The following is a 24,697-nucleotide window of genomic DNA, read 5'->3' as shown; positions in this document are numbered from 1 at the left end:
GAGAAAAGAGGTTGCTTTCAAGAGCCTGAGGGCTTGGCATCTGTCAGGCTTACACATGAATGATTTTAGTATCCAGAGAATCACATCAGGAGCTAATTAAAGCCAATCCTAAATTATTTATCTGGGTCAGATTTTTGTTCACTCTTATTCAACATCTTAATGAATCTTAAATGTTTGCTCTGTGGCTTTTTGATTCCCTAGTCATTGTTAATTTTTGTTTTGGATCTGACCTTGTTATAAGAGAGCCACAAAATTTACCCAGATCATTGCTATCACTAAGTGTATTCAACTGAAAAACTATGTAGCACTGGTGAGACCATCTAGTAGTGATATGAATGTATATTTAGAGATGACAGAAATAAGGACTTTGAACCATTATCATTTAAAAAAAAATACAAAAGCAAAATATACACATAATGTTTAAAGATTAAGGTGCCCATACAAAGCAGTGGCTCTCAAACTTTTGTTTAGTAGGGTTACCACAGTAGGTACTTGGTACAGCCTTTCACAGTCTGGTTTTTTAAAAAGCTCCACTGGTGATTCTGATAGGCTCCATTCCACAAAAGTCATTTTAAAAAAATTCAAACTCTACTGGCACCAAGGTCATATGATGTTAGTTGCTTTTACTAACCTAATTACTCCGTTTAAGTTTTTTACTTATCAATATTGTTAACCTTGATCACAAGCATTTATTATTATTTATTTCAGAGAGAAAGGGAGAGGGAGAGATAGAAACATCAATGATGAGAATTATTAGTTGGCTGCCTCCTGCATGCCCCCTACTGGAGATTGAGCCCACAACCAGGGCATGTGCCCTTGATGGGAATTGAACCTAGGACCCTTCAGTCCGCGAAGGCCGACGCTCTATCTACTGAGCCAAAATGGCTAGGGCTACCCTGTTTATTTTAGTTATAAACCATAAGCTCAATTTATTTAAGCCCATACCTTTAACAAATTTAGACTATTTATAAACTCTTAGCTATGGTATTCTCTTGTTCACAAAGCAATTTCTCTTACATCCCTTATTAAGCTTCTATTTCTTTTATTAGTCTTTAATCCTCTAACTTAAAAAACCCACGCCAGACTTAGTAGAAAATAATTTAGAAAAACCCTTTAAATGACCACATGCATGTGTTTTCAAGTATACAAGTGTGTTAGGCTGGGTTTTGGGGTTGCCAGATCAAAATGCACCTCAAACAAGCTCAAGAAAAAAAGGGAATTTATGGACTCATGTAACTGGAAAGTCCAGAGATTCAGCTGCTTCAGCTTGATTCAGAGATTACATTAATCACTTTCCTTCATAACCTGAGCCTCCTTTTCTCTAATTGGAAATAGGCTTCCTCTATGTGGCTCAGAGAGTGGCCACCAGTAGCCTGAGATTCACAAATCCATAGCTAAACACCTTAATAAAAAGACCTCTTTCCTCATATCTGCCTGTCAATTCCAGGAAATACTTCATTTATTATCTCCCACTTGGGTCCCACCTCACTGACACGATGGTGCACCATGATTAACAGCACCATCTAGACCCCATGGAATGGGGTAGAATCCTCCAGAGAAAATGTAGCATTGTGCTAGAACAAGGGTTGGCAAACTTTCCTGTAAAGGGTCTGATAATAAATATATTAGGCTTTATGGCTACTTAAAATCACTGCTTCATATTCTTGGTCTTCTCCTACCAAGTCTCCTTAGTACCACACTGAGGAAAAAGTAGAATTAAAATTGAGCAGAAAAGGATGGTAGGGACGAAGAAAAAGGGAATGAAGAAAAATGGGTGAGGGTAAATTGGAACATTATTTCAGAAAGTATTTAAGGACATATTTTTTATTACAAAATAACAAAACAGAAGGAGTTCTAGAGATGTGAAGCTAGAAAAACTATCCTTTACAAAAGTAAAAGTAAAATTCATTTCACTTAAATATGAGCAACAGGAAAAGACCATGGTCAAAGTTCATACAAAGTTTTGATAAGATAGAATAAGGAGCACAGTAACATTCTTTTAGACAGTGAAAGCACATGCTCACAAAGAGATGAAAACTGTATAACCTATTTAAAATAAGCTAAAATGAAATAATAAAACCTATGAAAGAAGAACATAGAGAAACTCACAAATGAGGTGTTTGGAAAATAGAAATATTTGAAAATAAAGGTGACAAAACTACCTCAGACAAGAATTAGAAAATTTAAAAATCACTTCAGAAATGGTTACACTATATTGAATATAAGAGCAAATACATTTAATTTATTTTTTAAATGATTAAAAGGAGGAAACTTTTGAGAATAAAAAAAGAAATGAAGAGAGAGGATTTGAGAGAAAATAGATTTAAAGGATATTTAAGGAAGATCAAACATATGTATAATAGGAGTTCCTGAAAAAGAGAACCAATCCATTGAATAGAGCAAATCCTAAAAACTATAATTCAAGAAAAACCTACCATAAAAATAGACCTCAAAAACTACATCTTGAAAGGATACAGTGTATGTGAGGGAAAATGACTCAGAATAGACTACACTAAAACATTCTTGTAAAGTTATTGGAATTTAAAAATAAAATGTTTTTAATATTTTCATAAAAGGATCAAAAAACAGTTCTTAGAGAAAGCAAAATAAATTACCACATATTTTTTATAGCAATGGTTTATGCTAGGAGAGAAAACATGAATCAAAGACTCTATCTAATCAAACTGACACACAGTTATAAAGGCTTTAGGCAAAATATTTGAAGATGTGTGAATTCAGGAAATATTTGAAGATCTTTCCTGAGGAACCCTACTAAAGAACTATTTTCAGACAGCAAAATGATTGAAGAGATTGACATAAAGCCTAGTAGTATTAAACATCTGGAGAACTAGATCTAGATTGAAGATTATAAAGGTACTAGAGGCCCGGTGCACAAAATTTGTGCACTTGGAGGGGTGTCCCCTCAGCCCGGCCTGCGCCCTCTTGCAGTCTGGGAGCCCTTGGGGAATGTCAGACTGATGGCTTAGGCCTGCTCCCTGTAGGCCTAAGCCGGCAGTCGGACATCCTTAGCGCTGCCACGGAGGCAGGAGAGGCTCCTGCCACCACTGCTGCACTCAGCAGCCGTGAACCTAGCTCAGGACTTCTGGCTGAGCAGTGTTCCTCCTGTGGGAGCACACTGGCCACCAAGGGGCAGCTCCTGCATTGAGCGTCTGCCTCCTGGTGGTCAGTATGCGTCATAGCAACGTTGTTCCACTGTTCAATTGATTTGCATATTAGCCTTTTATTATATAGGAGGATATGTGTAAGTATGGTGTGTGATGGCTGTGTGTTTTAATAGTCTAATAGAGTGCAACTATCAAAAACTGGGGGAAAACAGGATGAGTATATGAAAAATAGATTAAGTCTACCAGACCTGAGGCCCTGAACCTAACTGTCCCCTATACCTGGGCTCCTGAGCATTAAAGAGAAAAAACCAACATGATATAGAAAAATGTTAGTTACATGCAAACAAGTGGTTAGAATAAGATGGAACTTGGAGACATTGTAGAAAATAGGTCTACCTTTCATCTACCTTTCATCTAGCGCCAATATTCCACCTTTGTGTGGAAATTACCTAAAAATCGGTACAGCGGTCTGGTTGCCTTTATAGGTATTACCTGGGAATAAAACAATATTATTTCAAATTAGATGCTGAAGGAGAAGGAAGGACGAGAGATAAGAGCTTACTAGATAAATTTAATATTGCTCATGGTAGAAACTAATAACAGTAAAAAATGAGAGCCCTGGTGCATAGGATGCCACTCCAACCATCTGAGCCACACTAGCCAGGCCAGGGTGGCAATGACTTATTGGTATTGTTCCTAATTTGGTCTGCCCAGAGCTACAGCAACTTTCCTTGCATTGCCCTAGTGATGTGGGGATGGGTTTATTACTGATCACTGGTTCATCATCATTCTGAGGGTAGTCCTTTGGGAAGAGGGGTGCTTTATAGCAGGAGGATTTTTTTATTTGTTTACCATGTCTTGTCAGGCCTTAAAAAAATTAAAGGTCAGAGTCCCCAAATTTGGTAAATGTCCAGGACAAAAGCAGCTGCAGTGATTGGTTCTCACTTCAATCCCATTTTCACTTGGATTTTGACCCGGTAATTTCTTACTGTCCTGTTAGTTCAATACTTTTAAAATTTAATTTTTGTTTTCAGTAGGTAGGAACATGGTCAGAATTACCTAGCCTGCTTACGTATCTGAAAATAGAAATCTTCTCATAAAACTACATAGACATTTTTTTGTCAAAAGTTTGATATTGCTGGACTGCACAGAAGATTCCTGGAATTTCTTTAACCTTCTCACAGCACATGGTCAGATTTCTTAATTTTACTTCCTAAGTTTCCATTTCTCCATCTGTAAAAAATGCCATTTAGAATAGCCATCAATTTTGGGATCCTTATCAATGAATTCCATAGAACCTCTTGAGAGTTGAATTAAAATTATATTTATTTATATTGCCTTATTTCAAAAACCGTTTAAGGCGATTAAAATCTTAAAATTCCCAAGAGCACCACTAGAAGCTCATTCAAGTAGAGAGGGAAGAGCATTTGAAAGCATGAATTCGAATCTGCTCTGCAGTTACCTAGAGTTCTTTGTGGTCTGTGGAACAGCCCCTTTAAGTATTATGCAAATTGTTTTATTTGTTAATGAGAATTGATCTGTGAAGAGGGTACATAGCTTTAAGCAAATTCTCAGAGGTCTAAGACTGAAGGAAAGTTATGAACCACTGAACTACATACAAGGCAATCTTAGGCAAATAATTTGTCTTTCTACCTTAGTTTTCTAATCTATATTTTGAAGAAACAACCTTCATGAATTTACTGTAAGGATTTTTCAAAAAGATAATATGTGAACATACTTTGAAAGTTATCTATCTCTAAACACACTTAGTAAAATGTTCTACCCTTCTGAAATACTTACTAAAATGTTCAGGATATATTATAGAGGGTATCAAAACATGTTTGTCTTAAGGACATTTTATTAACAAACATTTGACTGTCTATTCTGTGCTGAATTCAGGGGACACAGATGAATAAAACACCATCCTTTGCTGCCTTATATAGGACACAAACCCATGGGCTGTGAGTGCTGTTTTATAAATACACTCAGTACCTATGGAGGCCAGAGGAAGGGCATGTGGGGTGGGGATAGCAGAGTGAGCCTGCAGAATGCTTCTTGGAGGTGTCATCACAATGAGCTACCAAAGGCAGGCATTCTGGCTGAGGGGTCAGCATAAGCAAAGGCAGAGAAATGAGAAAATGGTAGTGTGTCTGTGTGCATGTGTGTAGATGAGGCAGAGCAAGTCAGTGATGCTGGCACAGAAAATGAAGGACAAGACACGAGGCTGTCTGTGCTGCATGGGCCGGATCAGGGAGGTTTGTGTAGGTTAGGCTGGATTCTGAGCGTCAGCCAGTCGGCTAAGAGGAGGAGCACCAAATTCTTTAAGCAGGGCACTGAAATGACTAGATTTTGCTACAATACTCTGGTAGCAGAGTGGGAGGGAGAGGGGGCTGAGGATAGGAAATCTACTTACTTTAAATATTGCTTCACAAAGAGATTAGTGAGCCTGAAATGGGGGCTGGAGAGAAATAGGATATAACATTATTTAGTAGGTAAATCAATAGAACTGTGAAGTTGATTACATGTGTGGGGTAATGGAGAGGGAAGTCTCACCTCAGCGGGTGGTCAACCCCTTCTCCCCCCACCCCCCCAATGAGGCAGACAATCAGGAGGAATATGATGTTTGGATCTGTTGCATTTGAGTAGGTATCTGGATGGCAATGTATCGCAGACAGGTAGGGAAATTCAGAGGTCTGGGCTAGAGATCTGAATGGGTGGAGGCTAGTCCATAGGTGAGTGCCCCAGACCATGTGTATACAGAGCTACCTAGTATCCTCATTTAAATGTTTCAAGGGCACTTTAAATCTTAGTATAGGAATTGTGCTCTTTCTCTCCCCGCAAAGCTGGTCTCCTTCTAGTGTTCTCTCTTAGTAAGAGGCATTACCATTCATATACTAGTAGTTGCACAAAGTAAAATATAGGAGTCATATTTGACACTTCTCCCTCTCATTCTCTAATTATTTGAACTGAAGGAATACCTTAAAAAGGCAAGTCTGGAAATATGCCATTATTGGAAGCACACAGTCAAGTTTAACATTTCACTAATAGAGCTAAACTTTATTTCGATGTTTATGAAATGTTTATCTATGATGCTGAATACATATATTAGAATTGACTTAACATACAGCTTTGGAGAAAAACTGACATTCTCCACTGAATGGGTTAAAAAGGAATGTAAAACTACAAAATACTTGTTTAAGTGTTTAATTCTAAATTATGGCAAACAGAACAATAAATACCTTGCCATTTTTCCTTTTTCTAGTTTCCCAAATGGTAAAATATTTTTTATAACAGTTTATTGCAATAAAGGAAATAAGGGATAATCACGAAAACCACTTTAACTATATAGTACAAATAAAGAGACTTAATACAGAACACCTATCTTCTATTTAAAATACAAATACTTTATATTATGAATTGAGAGGGATTAACCGATGTCAGCTGCACATCTAATGACTTAAGGAAAGCCATACATGCCTCTTGCTTTTGTCTGGAACAGTTAGGCTGATTTAAAGGGCAACACAGCAGAGTTCTATCTGGTACCTATGCTAACCATTGTTATTCAGAGTGGTGCTTATTGATGGAAATTCAGGGTTAGTCAGTTCCAAATGAGTAAGAGTGAACAGAATTAATCATCCCACCCCGCAATCTATGGCCATATCCAAATGTACAGATTTTAGCATTCTCTGAAAGTCTTAAAATTCCTCTAGATACTCTGAAATTGCTGATATTCACAGTACAAAAAAAATATTGCCTTTAGTTCAATTCCAGTGTTTAAACAAATTAAATCAAACTTACAGGTGGTATCAGTTATTTGTAATATAGTTCTTTTAATTCTTTATAAGCCCCTTAGAGCACATTTTGTGAAAAGATGCGTTCTTTTTAATACTACTAATCTTTACTTAGATACATTTAAAAATCATCTTAAAATTATTTTCTACCAGAAATTACAGGATGAAAACTTTTACTGAAAGTGAATAAAACTTATTATTCTCTTTAACAAGTGTTTAGAATCATCTGCAAAAACCTATATTTTTAATGTTATAAAAGATGTTTAATAAAGGTAACTCACCTCTCATTAGATTATTTTAAGAAAATACTAATAAAATACTTTCTCATGTAATTGTTCAGGAAGAAGATTTATGGCTTTTCAATTTTTAAAATTTCACATTTAATCAGATTCTTAAATGAGAAAAGAAAGGATGAGAAACAAACTCCATTATCAACTTAACCTCCTACCTTCCCTGAAGTCAACATTTCTCTTAAAATTGAAGGCACAGTCCTAAAGGGCCAGATTAACATTTCAGGTTTCTGGGCCATGTGGTCACTATTGCAACTACTCAATTTCTGCTGCTGTCTGGGAAGGCAGCCATAGACAAGATGTTATTTAACAACAACAACAAAGCAGTCCAAATGTGGCCTGTGGGCCTTAGTTGTCAACCTCTCGCTGCCTTAAAAGAGCAGACCTAAATATAAACAAATCATCTACAAAACAAAAAAAAACCACCAAAACAAATGGTCGGTCTCCAGTCAGATGTGACGACTGACTCAGAGTCTGGCAGTTAATCACTCTAGAACAGTGGTTCTCAACCTTCCTAATGCTGCGACCCTTTAATACAGTTCCTCATGTTGTGGTGACCCCCAATTTCATTGTTACAAATTGAACATAATTAAAACATAGTGATTAATCACAAAAACAATATGTAATTATATGTGTTTTCCGGTGGTCTTAGGCGACCCTTGTGAAAGGGTCGTTCGACCCCCAGGTTGAGAACCGCTGCTCTATAACATGTTGATGCTGAATACTTTGAATTTAGCCCATTTTCTTGTTTTGGTTAAGGTTCTTCTATTTAAACGCATGTCATCATGCTTTTGACTGGGGATAATTCATCTTCATTTAAGAACTTGCTGGAATATTATTTATTTAGGAATTCAGTTTAAAATAAATGATGTCCATACAATTTAATATTCAATTTAATTTTTAAAAAACTTAATGAAAATATAACAGAATCAAAAAGTTTAAAATAAGTACACTCACTACCCATTCCAGTATTAAGTCATATCAACTATAGAATAGGAAAAATAAATTCAGACGTGTAATTACTTTAAAATACACTACTTCCACTTTTGTCAATATTTCACATTTATGTATATATTCTATAGCGGAAGCAGAAATCCTTTCTAAAAACATTATCTCCTTAAAATCTTGAGGTGCATATTATAGCCACAGGCAATATCTGACATATAAAACTGCAGTACAGGCCTTTCAAATTTGGCATTTCACTGGTACAATACAATGACCAATATATATAATCACTGTACAGTGCCTAGACATTCCAGTAAGAACCATTATTTTCTTTAATGTAGAATGATTAATATATATTCTACAAGGGGCAGTGAGGTTAGTATTTCTATAGGGTGTGTCCCGACATAATTTTAAAATTGTACAATAACACAAACAACTTTGTTAAGGCCATGTTTTATTTGCTGATTAATGGACAAAAGGCAATGTAATTTATCTTCAAGTATTTTCTTGAAAGTCTGTGCTCATAAAAATCATGAAAAGTTGGAAAGACTGTTAAATCACTGAAACATTAAATATATTGTACACAATCTTGTTTGTACAAAAATACAAGTTAAATATAAACATAAAGCAATCATGACAACTTTATGCAAATCTGTTTTATGTGATCTTTAGTTATATATAAAAGTTTCTCAGTTCTGTTGAGAAAAGATCAATACCAGATTAAATTACTATCTATTGGCAAAGGGCCCTAAAAAGCTTACTTTAGCATTAATCTTTTATGTGGTCAAGTGCATTGCCTAATTAAAATCACCTAAACACTGGGGAGAAAAAAGAAAGGCAGTATGTCCATAAACCAACAAATAATTTGGCTGTAATGTATCATAAAACAAAGAAACCCCACACATCTGTACAATGAACATTATGTATCACACACTCACCCACACCGGTGTATAGGTGCGTACATGTACACGCACACACAGAGGCAAGGACACACACCCAGTCATAAAACAAAGCCTAGTGAGGTGCTACTTCCAGTTCAATATTCAGCTTTGCATTTTTTCTTACTTCATCAAATGAATAGCTTTTTGTCACCTTCCCATTCTTGAAGACAGTATGGAGAAGATCCTGCACAAATTTAACAATACTAAAGTTTAATGATTATACTCTCAAGCAAAATACTTAAGCCATGCTCATGAATTAGACTGACTAGTCAAATACAGAGATGTTGATGGTGTTCAATTATGAAATAATTTTATACACAGAGGATGCTGGTGGAGCAGTCAGACAGCAAGGCACTATCTAAAATGGCTACGTAGAAATATTTAACTTTTATGAAAAGGAATGATCTAAATATTACATTCTTAAAAAAGTTGACCTTGAAGGATAAACCAAAACACTTAGTTGCCCCATTTTTTTTTTCAGGTGGAAGATGCATTGCCTAGAATGATGGCTGTTGATAAATACCACTGACAGTGCAACAAAGGAAACCAAAAACCTTCCCTTGTTCCTACCCAACAAGCTCAACACCAGGTTAATAAATGCATAAGCTTGGAGTTTAATAAAAACAAAAACTATTATTTCTTAGCTAATGCACAGTGACTGATTTTTATTTTGTGTATATCCAAAAGTCACTTATACAAGTAACTATTTGATCCCAGCAAGGGTAGCAAAGATAGACTAAGAAATCAGTACTAAATTCCCTTTTTAGTCTGGGAAAGCCACTCCTTCTCACTAAGGAATTATCTATCTCTAATTTCTCTTTTAAAAATCTGTAAGTAATCTACCATGCTTAACTTTTCCATCTATTCTTAAGATTGTGATACATCATAACATTATTTATATTTTCGTGATATGTAACATTATCTAATATTTTCATCATTATGTTGTTTCAAATCACACTGCTCTAGTTGTATCTTTCATAAAGTTAAACAATCTATTAAGAAATGGTGGTTCTTCTTCTTAAATCAAAATGCTTAATTTTAAGTTAATTACTACCTTAAATGTTCTAGAATATAATTCACATACTCTTAATCAATGCCTTTTAAAAAATAAGTTATGATGATGCCTTTAAAAAAATAAGTTATGACTGTCTACAGTAATTCAGCAAAGTCCTGGTAGCTATAAGAGTTAAGTGAAGGCTACTCAAAGGACAGTATTAACAGGCTATATAAAGGAATCTAATTCTAAAAGTTTGTTTAGAAACATATTTTTTTAATTAAAGGTAACAAAATGTTTTTTCATTCTGGCTCAAAATCATAAAAGTAACAAGCAGAGTATCAGATATGGTATAATGAATCTCAAGTACTAAATTAGTGTGCTTATATTTAATATAAACTTTTCTGTGAAAATATAAGTATTCATTAGTAGTTTCCCTAAAAAAATGAGTATGTTTTTAATCCAGTGGGTTAAGAATTAGAAATTTTATAACTTTTGAGTTCACAAATTTAAATGTACTTTTGTATGTTAAAGATCATATGGACTCCTTTAGCATAAGCATACTACACATTTTTCCTATTTGGTTGACCTGAATCAAAAAAACTTGGTTAAGGCTAGGTTTCACCATTTATTCGTTATGTAATCTGAATCAAGTCATGTAGTTTTCACATTTTACACTACTAAGATAACATAATTTGCCTTTTTAGCCCATGGAGTTGCCCTGAGAATCAAATGAGACTAAAGAAAACCATCTAAATTGGATTCTATTATTTTTTAAAATGGGATTATCTTTAGCATTTTAGAATTTGGATAAAATAAAAGCCCTTCTTTTTTCTGTTAAAATGACCAAAGTTTACTATAATATAAATAGCTATGAGAAGTGTAATAATAATATCCTTAAAGTATTCTTAATACGCCTCTTCAGAAAAAATTGACTGCTAATTGACAGTAAGAGTAAGATAAAAAACACAGCTTGTTGAAGCTCAGCAGTAACTACCCTGCTGGTCACTATTTGGAAACACTTTTACTTTTTAAATGTTACAAAATATTTCACCCAATATGTACAAGTCTCATATTTATGATCTAGCCACTTTTTGTTTTTCGTCTTATTTTGGTAGGATCAGTCAACTATTGTTTATTTTACAATAAAACTACTTTGTCCTCCAAGAAAAAACTGTTCTGATAATTTAAAATTAAACTACAACATAAAAGCCTCCTTTCTTAATTAGGCGAGCCAAGCTACTACTGGTAAAAGGAAAACAGAAAAAAAAAGGGGGGGTGCAAAATAAATCCAATCAGCATAGATACATACATGACCATATTCCTCAAGGTCTCCTTTTCCTTCCTCAAGTGTAACAAAATTTCCTGCTGGTGTTTTATGTAAAGATAATCGACCTTTCTTGGACCTTTTGTTGGGATCAGCAACTGGGTCCTTGAAGACATTAACCTTGAATCCAAATTCAGAAAGAAAAAAGATTAATCGTCAGAAATGGTCATTCAATTCCTATTAAAAAATAACCCTACATACATAATTTGCAAATAAATTTTAAGGCAATTTTTAGGTAAATGAAACCAATCCACACCAGGCTTTTAGAAACATAATTCTAGCCTGTTTTGGAGGACAGAGTGAGTTCTTTGTTAGGAAAAAAGCAAAATCCAAATCTTGACTATTTTTTCTTACCAATGCAGAATACCTAATACTCCTTTTGTAGGAAATATCTGATGTTAACATGTGATCCTTAAGGTATCTCCTTTTATATCACACCTTATCTTTATACTGATCTAAGTATAGCACAGACATGCTATTGAAAAACAAATCTATGTCAACTCAATTATATAATATGTGGCTCCAGAACTAGGATTTTACTAAGTATGGCTTTCCTATTTCATAACCTTTACATTTTGTTACTTTTTACTCTATTATATTGTTACTGTCAGAAACAAAAATGATCTAGAGAACCTCAAGAGCAGAATGTTTGTTTCAGGATCAGAAAGGTAGGAGGCAAAACCTAAGAAGCAGATGGGTCAATCCCATAACTCTCCAAAGAAAGATGGAGGTAAATAAAGCAGGGGACCTAACCAGGTGTTCTTAGGAGAGTATTCTCCACCCTTACCCTTTGACCCACAGACTCTCAAGAGCTATGAAGCCTAGGGCAGTGGCCGGCAAACTGTGGCTCGCGAGCCACAGTGTGGCCATGAAGTTTCAATCGCACTGTATGTGCGCGCCCGCATATGGTATTTTGTGGAAGAGCCACACTCAAGGGGCCCCAGTTTGCCGACCACTGGTCTAGGGGGATTGTTGTTTAGTTGCCTAGCAACCTGGGTTTCCCTATTCTAAGGCTACTAGAACATGATTCTGGTGTCACAACTCCAGTATCATACTCTACTTTCCTAAAATACTTTGATAGTGTTTATATGCTTATTGTTCATATACGATGGCTAGGTTAGCTGATGTTCCAGATCAAATATGGTCAACTTTTTGATTCAAAGTTATATACAGAAGCAGTGGAAAATGACTGACCTGCATTATCTTTTAATCTCATCTTATTTTTTCTGGTCTTGTTATTATCTAATGTCTCTTTCCTTTTTTTTCAGCCAGAGTCAGTAATAACTGATAATATATTAATACTTCAGGACCATTATTATCCTTTATTATTGCATTCAATAACTGCATTCTACCTAGATAAATAAAGAAGGTACTAACACAGGAGTAAAAGTTAAAGGACATACCCCAAGGCCATTGGTTACAACATAACTACACTTAAAGGAACAATTCAAGAGATCTCTTGTTAATTTTTGTAGCAAAGCTCCACCAGAACCAAAGGCAATATTTTCAATACTCCATTTTTTTTGCTTCATGCCTTCTACAACCTAGAATATTAAAAAATAAAAACAAAAAGTAAATTGGAAAAGAAATGAGGTAATTTTCCATGAGTCATATTGATGAATAAAGCATCCTAAAGTTGTATTATAACATAGCGAATGATGAAATTAAGAGTAGGCCTATACAAAACTATATCCCACATTTTCTTTTAAAAGCCCCATCTACCCCAAAAAGGACAAACTGAGGGATAAGTGTGGAAGGAATGGATTTCATTCATAGTCCCTGAATTTGTGTTGTTGTCATCATTGTAACTGTGGTAAGGGTTGGGGAAATGAGAGAAAAAATTGGCTATACATGCTATTGAAAAGGTTACTTGAGAAAACTTATCTGTCTCCTGTAGTTGTTGCCCAGATACCAGTAGCACAAGCAATGGGACCTAGACATTTGCCCAAATTTCTACACTCTAGGAATGACTAATCACTCCTAATAAATCTCAATACATGTTATCACATGTCATAATGCATATCATATCTAATGGGGCATTTAAATAAAGCAACAGATATTGGTGGTAAAACAATATAAAATACTCTCTCCTACATATCATTCAGACATTGGCAGAGTCATTTTACTCTGGCTAGAACTCCAGTGCCCTAAGCAAAATTATGAATAGACTAGGCCAGTGGTTCCCAAACTTATTTGGCCTACTGCCCCCTTTCCAGAAAAAATATTACTCAGCCCCTGGAAATTAATTTTTTTAAAATTTTAATAGCAGTTACTCATCGCCCCTAAATGCACCTGTGGCCATCACCGCCCCCCTGGATCGCTGCAGTGCCTACCAGGGAGCGGTAGCGCCCACTTTGGGAATCACTGGACTAGGCATTCATTTATCATTGGATCACTTTTGGCAGAATGATGATCTACAAGCCAGAGAGACCTGAATGAACATATAGTTCTGGCAGCTAAAGTAGTTTTTTCAAGTGACACATAATTTTAAAGTTATATTAATTTATTAAGCTACATTATTATTGTCATTTATATTTCTTTTTCCTAAGTAGGATTTATTTACCTAGCATGTCTATTTGTGATAGAAGGGTGCAAGTGCAATTTAATTTCATGAGATGAGTCAAAAGGAAGTATTGGAAAATCCGGTTCCATTTTACTGAAATAGAACTTTCAGAAACGATTAGAAAACCATAAGCAAAGTTAATAGTTTTATGTAAATCATTAATATAAATTCGCCATATTCCCCTCAAATACTAAGAGTCTTGATCTGACATCTATTATTTTCAACTCTGAATGATAAAAGTATATAAACTCTAAGGACCTTCAACTTTTAACAATCTCACATTTAAAAAGGCAGACTTTTTCCTTAAATCCCAACCATCAAAATCTACTGCTATATGTCAGGAATCACTATGAAAACATACACAATTTATTTCAAAACGATTCCTTAGGCTATACATAAACTCAGTCTCATGAATTACTATATCAGAACCCAACAGTATCCAAAGGTTCTGGATTCAGATTTTTCATTAAAATATCTGTGAACAAAGTATAACTAAAACAATAATAAAATCCTTATAAAATAATACAAAATTAAGACATATTCCAAAAGAGTGAATTTCAATATGGGAGAAATGCAACGAATAGAAAAGAAACAGATAGATGGAGGATAAGGTGGTTTAGTTAAAAACGCATCACCCTAGCCAGTGAGCAGTGGTTAGAGCACTGGCCAGAGCACCCAAGGGTCTTGAGTTCCATTCCAGATCAACGGCATGTACCTGGGTTGCAGGTTCAATCCCTGGCATACGGGAGGCAACCAATCAATGTGTCTCTCACATTGATGTTTCTGTTTCTCTCTCCCTCTCCCTCCCTCCCTCCCACTCTCTAGAAAATCAATGGGAAAAATATCGAGTGAGGATTAACAAGAAAAAATAGAGAAAATTGTTTCAGACCTGTCACATGATTTTAGATATGCCTCAGAAGCGTAAGAATGAAGAAATTACAAAGAACAGTAATCACACAGTATCTGTATTTCTGGCCCAGTTACTTTAAGATATTCTTCCCATACAGCTGCACCAGAAGTTATAAAATTTAGAAAATTTGGAGTTAAAATTTAAGTGAATCATAAGAGTACAGGAAATTACAGAATTAGGGAAAAAATACTACTTAAAAATATTTACACATACAGTCAAGCAGAAGGAAATCTGACTAGACATAAACTGACAAAATTTAACTGTTAGACACTACTCTTCATTTCCTATTTTATGCCCATGGTATTTAGATAAAAAATTAATGTGCTCCTATCATTAAGATTTATATCAATCCTCTATTTAGTCTCTGGACCAAAGTTATGAGGGTCAAGGGAAATTTCCTAGAAAGGAAAAGGGTTCTAGGGAAAGAACAGTAGGATAGCTACAGTGAAAGAAGTGTTTCAACTATGTGGGACTTCATTTGCAAAGAAATCTTCTTACCAATTTTGAGAATTTGGTATCATTTTAACATCATTAATGAACTACTCCAATAGGTCTCCATGATAATCAAGATAACTGAACAGCTAACTGAGATACAGAGAAGACAATCTGTTTGTCCAACACAAGAGAATTTTGCCTCTTTTGTAAATAAGCAGATTGATTTTGGTACACACAAACTAGGACATGCTTAACATTGTAAACTTCATGGGGAAGACTGACGGTGAATAACAGTACAGAAAGTGAGGCTGACAGTCAATAAAAGAAGCCAGTTGTTTGAAATTAAACAGATTTTTCATTTTGTCAAAATTAGGCATCTAATTTAGTACATATACAAAGCAAAACCACTAGATGGATTATTCTTTCTCTTTCTAAAAACTTATTTGACCCACCTCCAATATGAAGAAAGCAGCTGTCACCCTTTAGGTAAATCAACACATGAGTACATTCGCATTACACAAACTTCATTCTCTGATCATTCTGTTGAAAGTTTCACCAATGCAAAAGAGTATTTGTCTCAATATCTGACTCCTTATTCATAGTTAAAAAGGGCAAAGAAAGAAAAGCCAAGAGCTTCAGTTTTTTAAAGGAAGTCAAAGTAACAAGTTGGATTGAACAAACCAACTTAAAGAGCTCACTGACCAGAACAAGGAAGGGCAGATATAAGCAGTGGGAAGAGCACAATACAATGGGGTTTCTGAAACTGGTACAGAACCCTGTCCATGTTTCTTCATCTGAAAGGGGAATAAAGATATCTGCTAAACTGCCTAAAATGAGGGATTGGGTAATAGTTCTTAACTGATACCCAGATAAGAAACCTTTAATTCAGCTGAGCTAAGGAGACAACAGCAACTACATATGACAGCTGGGATTTCTATAATCCTCCTCCTCACTGCAAACTTTTCTTCCTTCTCTTTCACATGAAAGCTCCTAATGTCCCAACATCAAATGTCTTAGGGGAGTTTGGGGGAGTTTCCACTTTTCTTAGGCAAAGCAGTTTGGGAGAGTTGGTGGAAGAAACCTCATTTCTGTTATTCCAAGAAATCTATTTCAGATACCTCCTTTTGGAACATTAAATGCATATTACCACAGAAATACTGTTTTGTTATATTCAGTAGTTCTTACTTTTAAGTGAACCTTTGGAAAACTATAATTTGGGTACTGATCTCACTCTAACCACACACCAAACTCTTTCAAACCGAAAAATCTTTGATAACTTGTGTTAGACAAGTGGATGCCACTGGAGATTGATATACATTAAAATGTCAGTGGCTACAATGGCAGACAGTCCATATTATGAAATTGGTGATATCCTTAAGTTTTATGGAGTATATTTTATGAAATTATAGCTCTTTAGGAGCTTATTTGAGAATAAAAGAAGCAAAAGTTTTAATGTAATGCACTATGTTGCTAAATCTAACAAAAATAGTGTTAACAGTTGAGGCTTAATTTAGAAGAGCTAACAAACCATTTTATAAATTTGAAAAAGCACATATTAATACCATTTGTGTTTCACATTGTTAGAGTATGTGAAGCTCCATTCTATTAAAACTGGGACCTATATGAGCAGTGTCAAGACTTGTTTTAATACAAGAAACATTCCTTGACTGGCAATTTCTTATTTCTTAATGATATTTTTCTTTCTTTTTTGTTAATCCTCACCTGGGGATAGTTTTTCCATTGCTTTCAAAGAGTGAAAGGGAGAGATGGGGGAAGAGAGAAAGAAACATTGGTGTGAGAGAAACACATGAATTGGTTGCCTCCCACATGTGCCCCAAGTGGAGGCATGGTGTGAACCTGCAACCCAGGTACCTGCCCTTGACTGGGAACAGAACCTGTGACCCATTAGTGCTTGAGGGCCGACACTCTAACCACTGAGCATACCAGCCAGGGCAGTGATATTTCTTTAGGTTCGTCATCCAGGGTGGCCATTGAGGACTAGGAATATAAATGAGGTTTCATTGGTACATTTATACCTTAACCAGTTAACTGCCATGACATTTTGAATTTAATTTAAAAAGGTCCGCCGCTTGTGTCTATAGACACTGATGTCGTACTAATGGTTACTATTATTTACAAAATTTAAGCAATTAACAGAAAAGACATACAGTATATATTATTATAAACACTTATGAAAAGAATCACAATTGTGCTGAAATTATGTGTTTATCAAACTAATAAAAAGGAACTTAATTATTATTACCTTATTGGAACACTTAGTATAAACACATACCTCTTGTAAGGTATTAATATCTACTCCATCCCCTTGAATAACTCGAAGATAAGGTGGCAGCAACTTGTAGCCCTTTGAGTTCTCAGTAATAGGAAATTTCTTACCTAAAATATCCAAAACCTGTATAGAAAAATACCCAACAAAAAAATAACTAAAAGTGAAAATGAAAAACAAGTGTAAAAGCTTTCCAAAGTTAGTGACTTTGCTTTGCTAGATAATCTTGAGAATATAATCAACTTACTTAAAAAATTTTACAGCACTATGCATAAACCTTCTAAAATTTAGTCTCAATTCCTTTTATGTTATAGACATAAAACATATTTTCTATCAAGTCATTTTATACAGTAAAGTGGCTCAAACCATAAGATTTTCCTTCTCTCAAATTATATAGATTCAGGAAAAGAATCTACCTCAAACATCTTATCATTAGGAGCTTAAAACAGTAAATACAGTAATAGTTTTAAAAGGTATATAAAACACCACTTATCATGATTATACTTTTGATTTTCATTTATTCTGCTTGTGCCCAATAGTTTTGATTTAATTTTGACAAAACAAATATAAATCTATTTGAATTAAACAAATATAAATCTATTTGAATTGAAACTCATATAACCCAGTTTTCCTGAAGTTCCCCTCACTTAAAGATGACACCCATTTTTTAAGCCAAATTGCATAATATGTGAATCATACCACTCATTCATTAACTACTAAAAGTTTTATAGCAGCTAAAATACCTAAACATTGATTTAACTTTGAAAGTTTGGCCAGAGATTCAAAAGACCTATCAGAAAGCTTGGCCAGAGATTCAAAAGACCTATCAGAGAATTTTTCTCTGCAACAATCATTCCCTTTTCCTAAATAAATTGATTTAAGATTCTAACAATGCATAGATTCCATATTGATGAGTTAGGTTATTTTTAAAACTAGGTCTACACATTTTTTTATTGGGTAACAGGTAAAACATGAAACCTGTTAAGTTTGCTAAAACCAGATCTGTAAATATTTCAGGCTAAGATAAGACTTTAAGATTGGCCCATTATTAATAGGATAGGAAAAGACTTCCTTGATTCTATATCCCCCTTTCTTAAGGGTATTTTATCATCTAATTATTAGATGGGAAACTGTGGTAAAGTGAGAAGGTGACAATGGATACTTGGCTTATTTTACATGTTGTGTGACCTTGAGCAAGTTACTTTAACCTCTCTATCTAAATCTGTCTGTCTATAAAAAAAGAGAATGTAGTATTTATCAGAGTTTTCATAGAGATTAAGTGACACAGCTTAAGTAAAGCATCTAACACAGTATTTTTCTAGTAGGAGGGATCAAATAACCTGCTCTTAGTTAGTACTTTTCAAAGAAGGCAAACCAAGTCCTGAACACTAAACATAGACAATACTGCTACGTTGATGATCGAAGTATTTTCAAATACTGCTACTTGAAAAGTATTTCTAATATTTTTTTACCACCTCACCTTGCACATGTTTCTTTTGCACTAAGAATTTCAAAATTATAGCAACAAACCATAAACTTGGTAACCAAATGACAGGATTCGTTAAAATGGTAATGCTATCAATTAATTTTGAAAGTAAGCAGAAAATATCAACAGTACTTAATTGTTTATTTGACAGTATATATAAATAACCCATAACTAAGGGTATCCTTTCTGTTATTGTGTGACCTTGGGCAAATCTATTACTCTCTCTGGGCTGCAACTCTAAAGTAAGAGCTAAGATAACTCTGAAATGGTATGTGTATAAATGTAATTAAAAGTAGTGTTGCCCTAACTGGTTTGGCTCAGTGGATAGAGCGTCGGCCTGCGGATGCAAGGGTCCCAGGTTTGATTCCGGTCAAGGGCATGTACCTTGGTTGCGGGCACGTACCCAGTAGGGCCTGTGCAGGAGGCAGCTGATCGATGTTTCTCTCTCATTGATGTTTCTAACTCTCTATCCCTCTCCCTTCCTCTCTGTAAAAAATCAATAAAATATATTTAAAAAAATAAATAAAAGTAGTGTTGATGCAGCTGGTCGATAGTATTTTAATAATCAAGTTATGTATTAAAATTTACCTTTAATACAGTGTCAAGAGGATTTCCAGAATCAGGTCTGATTATTAGTGGTGCCTCTGAACTTCTTGATACTATTAAATGTCTTAGATCTTCACCCCATATTTTCTCACACGCATTATAAATGTCATAACTATCGCTGACCACAGATACAGGCACTGATGAAAACTGTGTTACTATATGTTCAAAAGCATCTTTTTCATGGTCTTTCCCCCAAGCTGTTATGGTACTAGAAAACAAAATGAAAATACAGATTTACTCAGGCAGACACATTACCTATTCCTGAATCATATCTCATGATTACTATACTATATCATCAACACTGCAGAAAAAGTGAGTGATTTAGTTTAATGAATGCACACCAGAGGGTTAACTGAATAGCTCAGCCAAACCACCCCTCATATAATTTTTTTAAAGACTTAAAGTAATATCACTCCTCTCCAGTAATTATTTTAGCTTTCAAGTCCTATTGAACTTTTTTGGGGGTATTTAAACTTAGTGAACTATAAAGCACTTACTAAATGCACTTTATTTGTTATGTCAAGATGTTAGAAAGAATGAACACATGCTCCCACCATTTGTTAGGCAATGTAAACACTTGGCTCCCTCCTGTGAATTTTCAAAACCATGTACCAATAATAGTAGGCATATATTTTATCTTTTTCACCTTTCAAATTCTTACACTTAAAGGCAATTACTTAAACTATACTGTAGATACATACAGTCAACTAACTCTTGTTATATCTTCATGGCTAGTAATTGTCATTTATTTCATTTATAGGTTATCCACTAATTAACATATATCCAGGGAATAAGAATTTTAATATTTAGTTTGAGCAAAACATAATTTAGGTGGAAAATAAAGTGTGAGAGTTTCTATGAGTGACTTTTACAATGTCCTCAATAATGGTTCTTCTTATTGAATAGATTAATATTATATAATTTAAGAACCTGCTGGTTTCCTAATATAGGGGTGGGCAAAAGTAGGTTAATAATAATAATAAATTTTTAAATAATAAATATAACAATAATTAATAAATAATACAAGGATAAACTGTTTTCAGTACTCGCAACTGTAAACCTACTTTTGTCCACTCCTGTATATAATTTTTAAAATTCTTAGAATAATGAATTTGAAAATTGCCATTTTCTCATGCCAAGCAATTTTTCTTCACTAATTTTCTAGTCTTTGCCTCTACCCCATTTTTTGTAAGTAAAGTAATGAAAAATAAGACATCTCATTCACTATGAAACCCCACGTAGGTAAACATTTATCTCAAAACTTTTTGAAGAGTCATACGAATTTAGGTTTGAAATTGTCATTTTATTTTTCCTTTTTTTCTAAAGGATTAGAGTAGCCAACTTTTCCCGTGCTGTCAATGGTATGCTGGGGATAGCAGAGTATGTACAATTCAGGGTTAGAGAGACTACTCTTGTCTGAAATGGAAAGAGAGTCTATTTATATAGTGAACACTCTTCTAAACTATAAAGGCTACCAGCAGCTATGCCGCTAACTCTCTAACTCACTCAAGCAACTGCAGGCTATGGGAAAATTAGGACATGATGAAAAAAAGCCCCTTCTTCATATCAAGAATTGCTACTGTCCCCTATAAAAGAGAGACAATTAAGAGCAAAGAATACCAGTACAGTGGGGCCTTGACTTACGAGTGTCCCGACTAACGAGTATTTTGAGATACCAGCTGTCTCTCGGCTGATTTTTTGCATTGAGTTGATAAAGTAATTTGAGTTAACGAGCTCCTTAACGAGCTTGGTCTCGGAATGAATTAAACTCGTAAGTCAATATTTATGGAGATCATAAATATTTATTCAATGAATTCTACTCATGCCAATATTCCAATTTCCAGTATCAAATTAGATAACTTTCCAAAGTTTGAGGGAAAAGTTATATAACTGAATATTTCTAAATCCAGGTTCATATATTCTTTAAGAAAATATTTATAAGAATAATGGTGGTGCTATAAAATTTAGAGTTTTCTTATTTTAAAATTATTTTAGATGTTAGCTTATTTATTCTCAATGACTTCTGATATTAAAGATGTAAAATTTTAGCTCCTCCTTTTATTTGGTTGGATGAACTGAAAAACAGAGAGGTAAATGCCTTGCCCAAGGCCACCCAAGGTGTCAGCTATAAAGTTCTATTCACTATACTATGCTGTTGTTTAAGACTTGTCTATTTAAGGACATCCTTCTACATTAAGGAATCGAACACTTACAAATGTAGTATTATGTGACTTTAAAGTAAATGGATTTTTACCTTTTTATCATGAAAGCCCTAAAGAAGATACTATCTTTATTCTCAGATTTATAGTACCATAAAACCACTAGTTAAGAGTCTAATACATGGATACCACATTAAGTTTTAAAAGCTGTACATACATCTAAGTCTGAAATAAAAATACTGTAACCCTAAAACCATTATCTGTTGATAAATTTTCCCAGTTTCACTAGTCTTAAATGTGACATTCAATAAGGCCCTACTAATACAGCTATTCTCATAAATGTTAGTTGAATCTACACTCTACGTGGTCCCAATTCCAATCATTAAGTTCTGGCAATTTCATTTCCCAAGCCATTACTCATGTTTAGCTGCATCTTTCCATTTATTTAGACACTTGATTTTGAACCTTGTCATCTCTCAAAACTGCTGCAATAGCTTTACGATAGCCTCCTACCTTTTCGTTTCTCTTTTCCATATCAGAAGATAACCTGTTAACAAAATAATGTTTCTATAATAATTCTCTGACATCACTTCTTTGCTAAAAAACTTCAATGTCCACTTCCACTCGAAAATCTGAGGGCCTTCACTAACCTGTCTTCCCAGTTTACCCTATGTTCCCTAATGTTTCTATATTTTACCTCTGATTCCCTAAACACATTGTCTCCTCTTTCATTCTTGTTCTTTTAGGACAATGCCTGACACATGATGGGTAAACAGTAAATATTCACTTAGAGAATGAGTGATCCCCATGACTGCCATTAAATGTTACCATTCCTTCAAAAAGTCAAGATTTCACATCCCATCTCTATAAAACCTTTTTTGACCCTGCCAGTGGAATGCAATCCTTCCTTTCCTTCCCTTGCACCACTAGAGCACTTTAATTATACCTCTTTAAAAACACTTAATCAACAGAGCTAAATGTTGCTAGTGTACTATTTTACCCTAAAGACAGAGTTAGTATTTTATCTTTCTATTCCTCATAGCACTAAGTAGATTGCCTTTATAACAATCTCACCTTTTGCATCATATAAAACAAGTGCTTAATAAATATCAACTATTTTTTTAAAAGCTCAGTTTAGCCCTAACCGGTTTGGCTCAGTGGATAGAGCGTCAGCCTGCGGACTCAAAGGTCCCAGGTTCAATTCCGGTCGAGGGCATGTACCTTGGTTAAGGGCACATCCCCAGTGGGGAGTGTGCAGGAGGCACCTGATCGATCTTTCTCTCATCGACGTTTCTGGCTCTCTATCCCTCTCCCTTCCTCTCTGTAGAAAACCAATAAAATATATTTAAAAAAAATAAAAATAAAAAAAATAAAAGCTCAGTTTATCCTAAACTTACTACTGGTTTTGGCACCCTGAAATATTCAAGTTTAAGTAGGACTTAAGAAACCACCTCAAAGAGTAAATACATTTTATTAAAAGAACCAGATAAGGTTCGACCTGTTTTAAAAACAAGTTAACTCTAGGATCAGAGCAGCTGCTGCCTAGATTATAATTGCCTTCTAGTTCAACTTCAGATGGTTTAGTAAGATCACATAGGAAGCATAAGAAGAATCTGAACTCTCTTCCTTTCATCAAAAGAGCTTACTAGCTCTGCTACAATTGAGGATACCGGCTCCAAATGACGATTTCCATGGCAAATATAGCTGGAGGTCATGTAGAGCAGGGAGAGGGGAAAAAGTGACCAGGTTTTACAGTGAGTAGATGTAATACAATACATAAAATCCATCTGCATATGCAACAGAGCAGTTGAAAAGTCCTTAAAAAAACACACACAGCCCACCTATATGGCAATACAGTGGGGCCTTGATTTATGAGTGTCCCGACTAACGAGTTTTTTGAGATACCAGCTGTCTCTCGGCTGATTTTTTGCACTGAGTTAACGAGCTCGGTCTCGGAACAAATTAAACTCGTAAGTCAAGGCCCCACTGTATAGCAGTTTAAAAAGCTCTTATATTGTTTCTATTAGAATGGTTAAAAGTTCTCTAGGTCCCTGATACTAGTCTTTACACAAAGTATCAATAATAAATTTGTATTGCTTTAGTTCATGAAGATTTACTGGAATACATGGCTTTGTAACTAAGCAAAACATCACTAAATTACAAATACAAGAGAGAAAACTTAGTAATTATAGAAAATAAATGTTTAGATAATAAAAGAATGGAAACAATTTTACCTGTGTTCTGCTGCTGGAATAGAATAGCCTGGAACAGGATCTTTCGTTCCATAGTATTTTTTAATTAAAGCAATTCCTGCTACTGTATCTGTTCCTTTGAAGTTAACCAAATGAGCAGACGCTCCTATGCCAGCAGTCTGGAAAATAAACCATGAACCAAAATCCAAAAAAGAAAAAGACCCATATTTGACATAGCTCCCAAAGAATTATTGTCTTCCATTATTCTTAGAAAGGTATTTATTATCAGAGATAATAGTTATATGACAAACATCCAGTTTTTTTTAGTACTTAAGGATTCAACTGTTAACTTCTCAAAGAGTATTTAATAGGGCCTACCCCCATTTCCCATCACTCTTTTTCCTTACTCTGCCTAATGCTTCTCTGTAGCATTATCTGGCATCTGCTATATTTATTATGTCTGTCTATCAGTCCACCTACCCATCCATCTAATATATAAAGGATGGAAACATTATTTGAAGGCTATCTTCCATGTACTTTGAACAGAGTCTAACATACAGTAGGTACTTAATCTGTTGACTAAATCTCTGGAACTTCAAAATGTTGCCTATGTAGAACCAACACTGATCCCATAACTTCCTAGAAT

The 24,697-nt window shown here is 34.7% G+C and overlaps 1 protein-coding gene across 7 annotated transcripts in view; it reads right to left on the bottom strand.

Moving 5' to 3' along the window:
* Positions 1-6,313: 6,313 nt before the first annotated feature.
* The window catches only part of NAMPT (nicotinamide phosphoribosyltransferase), a 35,629-nt gene continuing 17,245 nt past the window's right edge, over positions 6,314-24,697 (bottom strand). Inside the window, exons 6-11 of one of the 7 annotated variants that reach the window (XM_023751078.1) lie at positions 24,094-24,230; positions 19,683-19,908; positions 17,585-17,734; positions 12,817-12,957; positions 11,399-11,533; positions 6,314-9,276 (exon numbers count right to left, since the gene is read on the bottom strand). In XM_023751078.1, the coding sequence (XP_023606846.1) occupies positions 9,166-9,276; positions 11,399-11,533; positions 12,817-12,957; positions 17,585-17,734; positions 19,683-19,908; positions 24,094-24,230 (900 nt within the window). In that variant the 3' untranslated portion in view covers positions 6,314-9,165. Of the gene's footprint in view, positions 9,277-11,398; positions 11,534-12,816; positions 12,958-15,666; positions 17,065-17,216; positions 17,320-17,584; positions 17,735-19,682; positions 19,909-24,093; positions 24,231-24,697 lie in introns of those variants that run through there. The other 6 variants (XM_006085386.3, XM_023751079.1, XM_014452813.2 and 3 more) reach the window with 6 other exon arrangements.

The sequence above is a fragment of the Myotis lucifugus genome, unplaced genomic scaffold (assembly GCF_000147115.1).
Source record: "Myotis lucifugus unplaced genomic scaffold, Myoluc2.0 scaffold_18, whole genome shotgun sequence".
NCBI lineage: Eukaryota > Metazoa > Chordata > Mammalia > Chiroptera > Vespertilionidae > Myotis > Myotis lucifugus.
The sequence above is the reverse complement of the archived record's forward strand: the minus strand, read 5'-3'. Positions and strand labels throughout refer to the sequence as shown.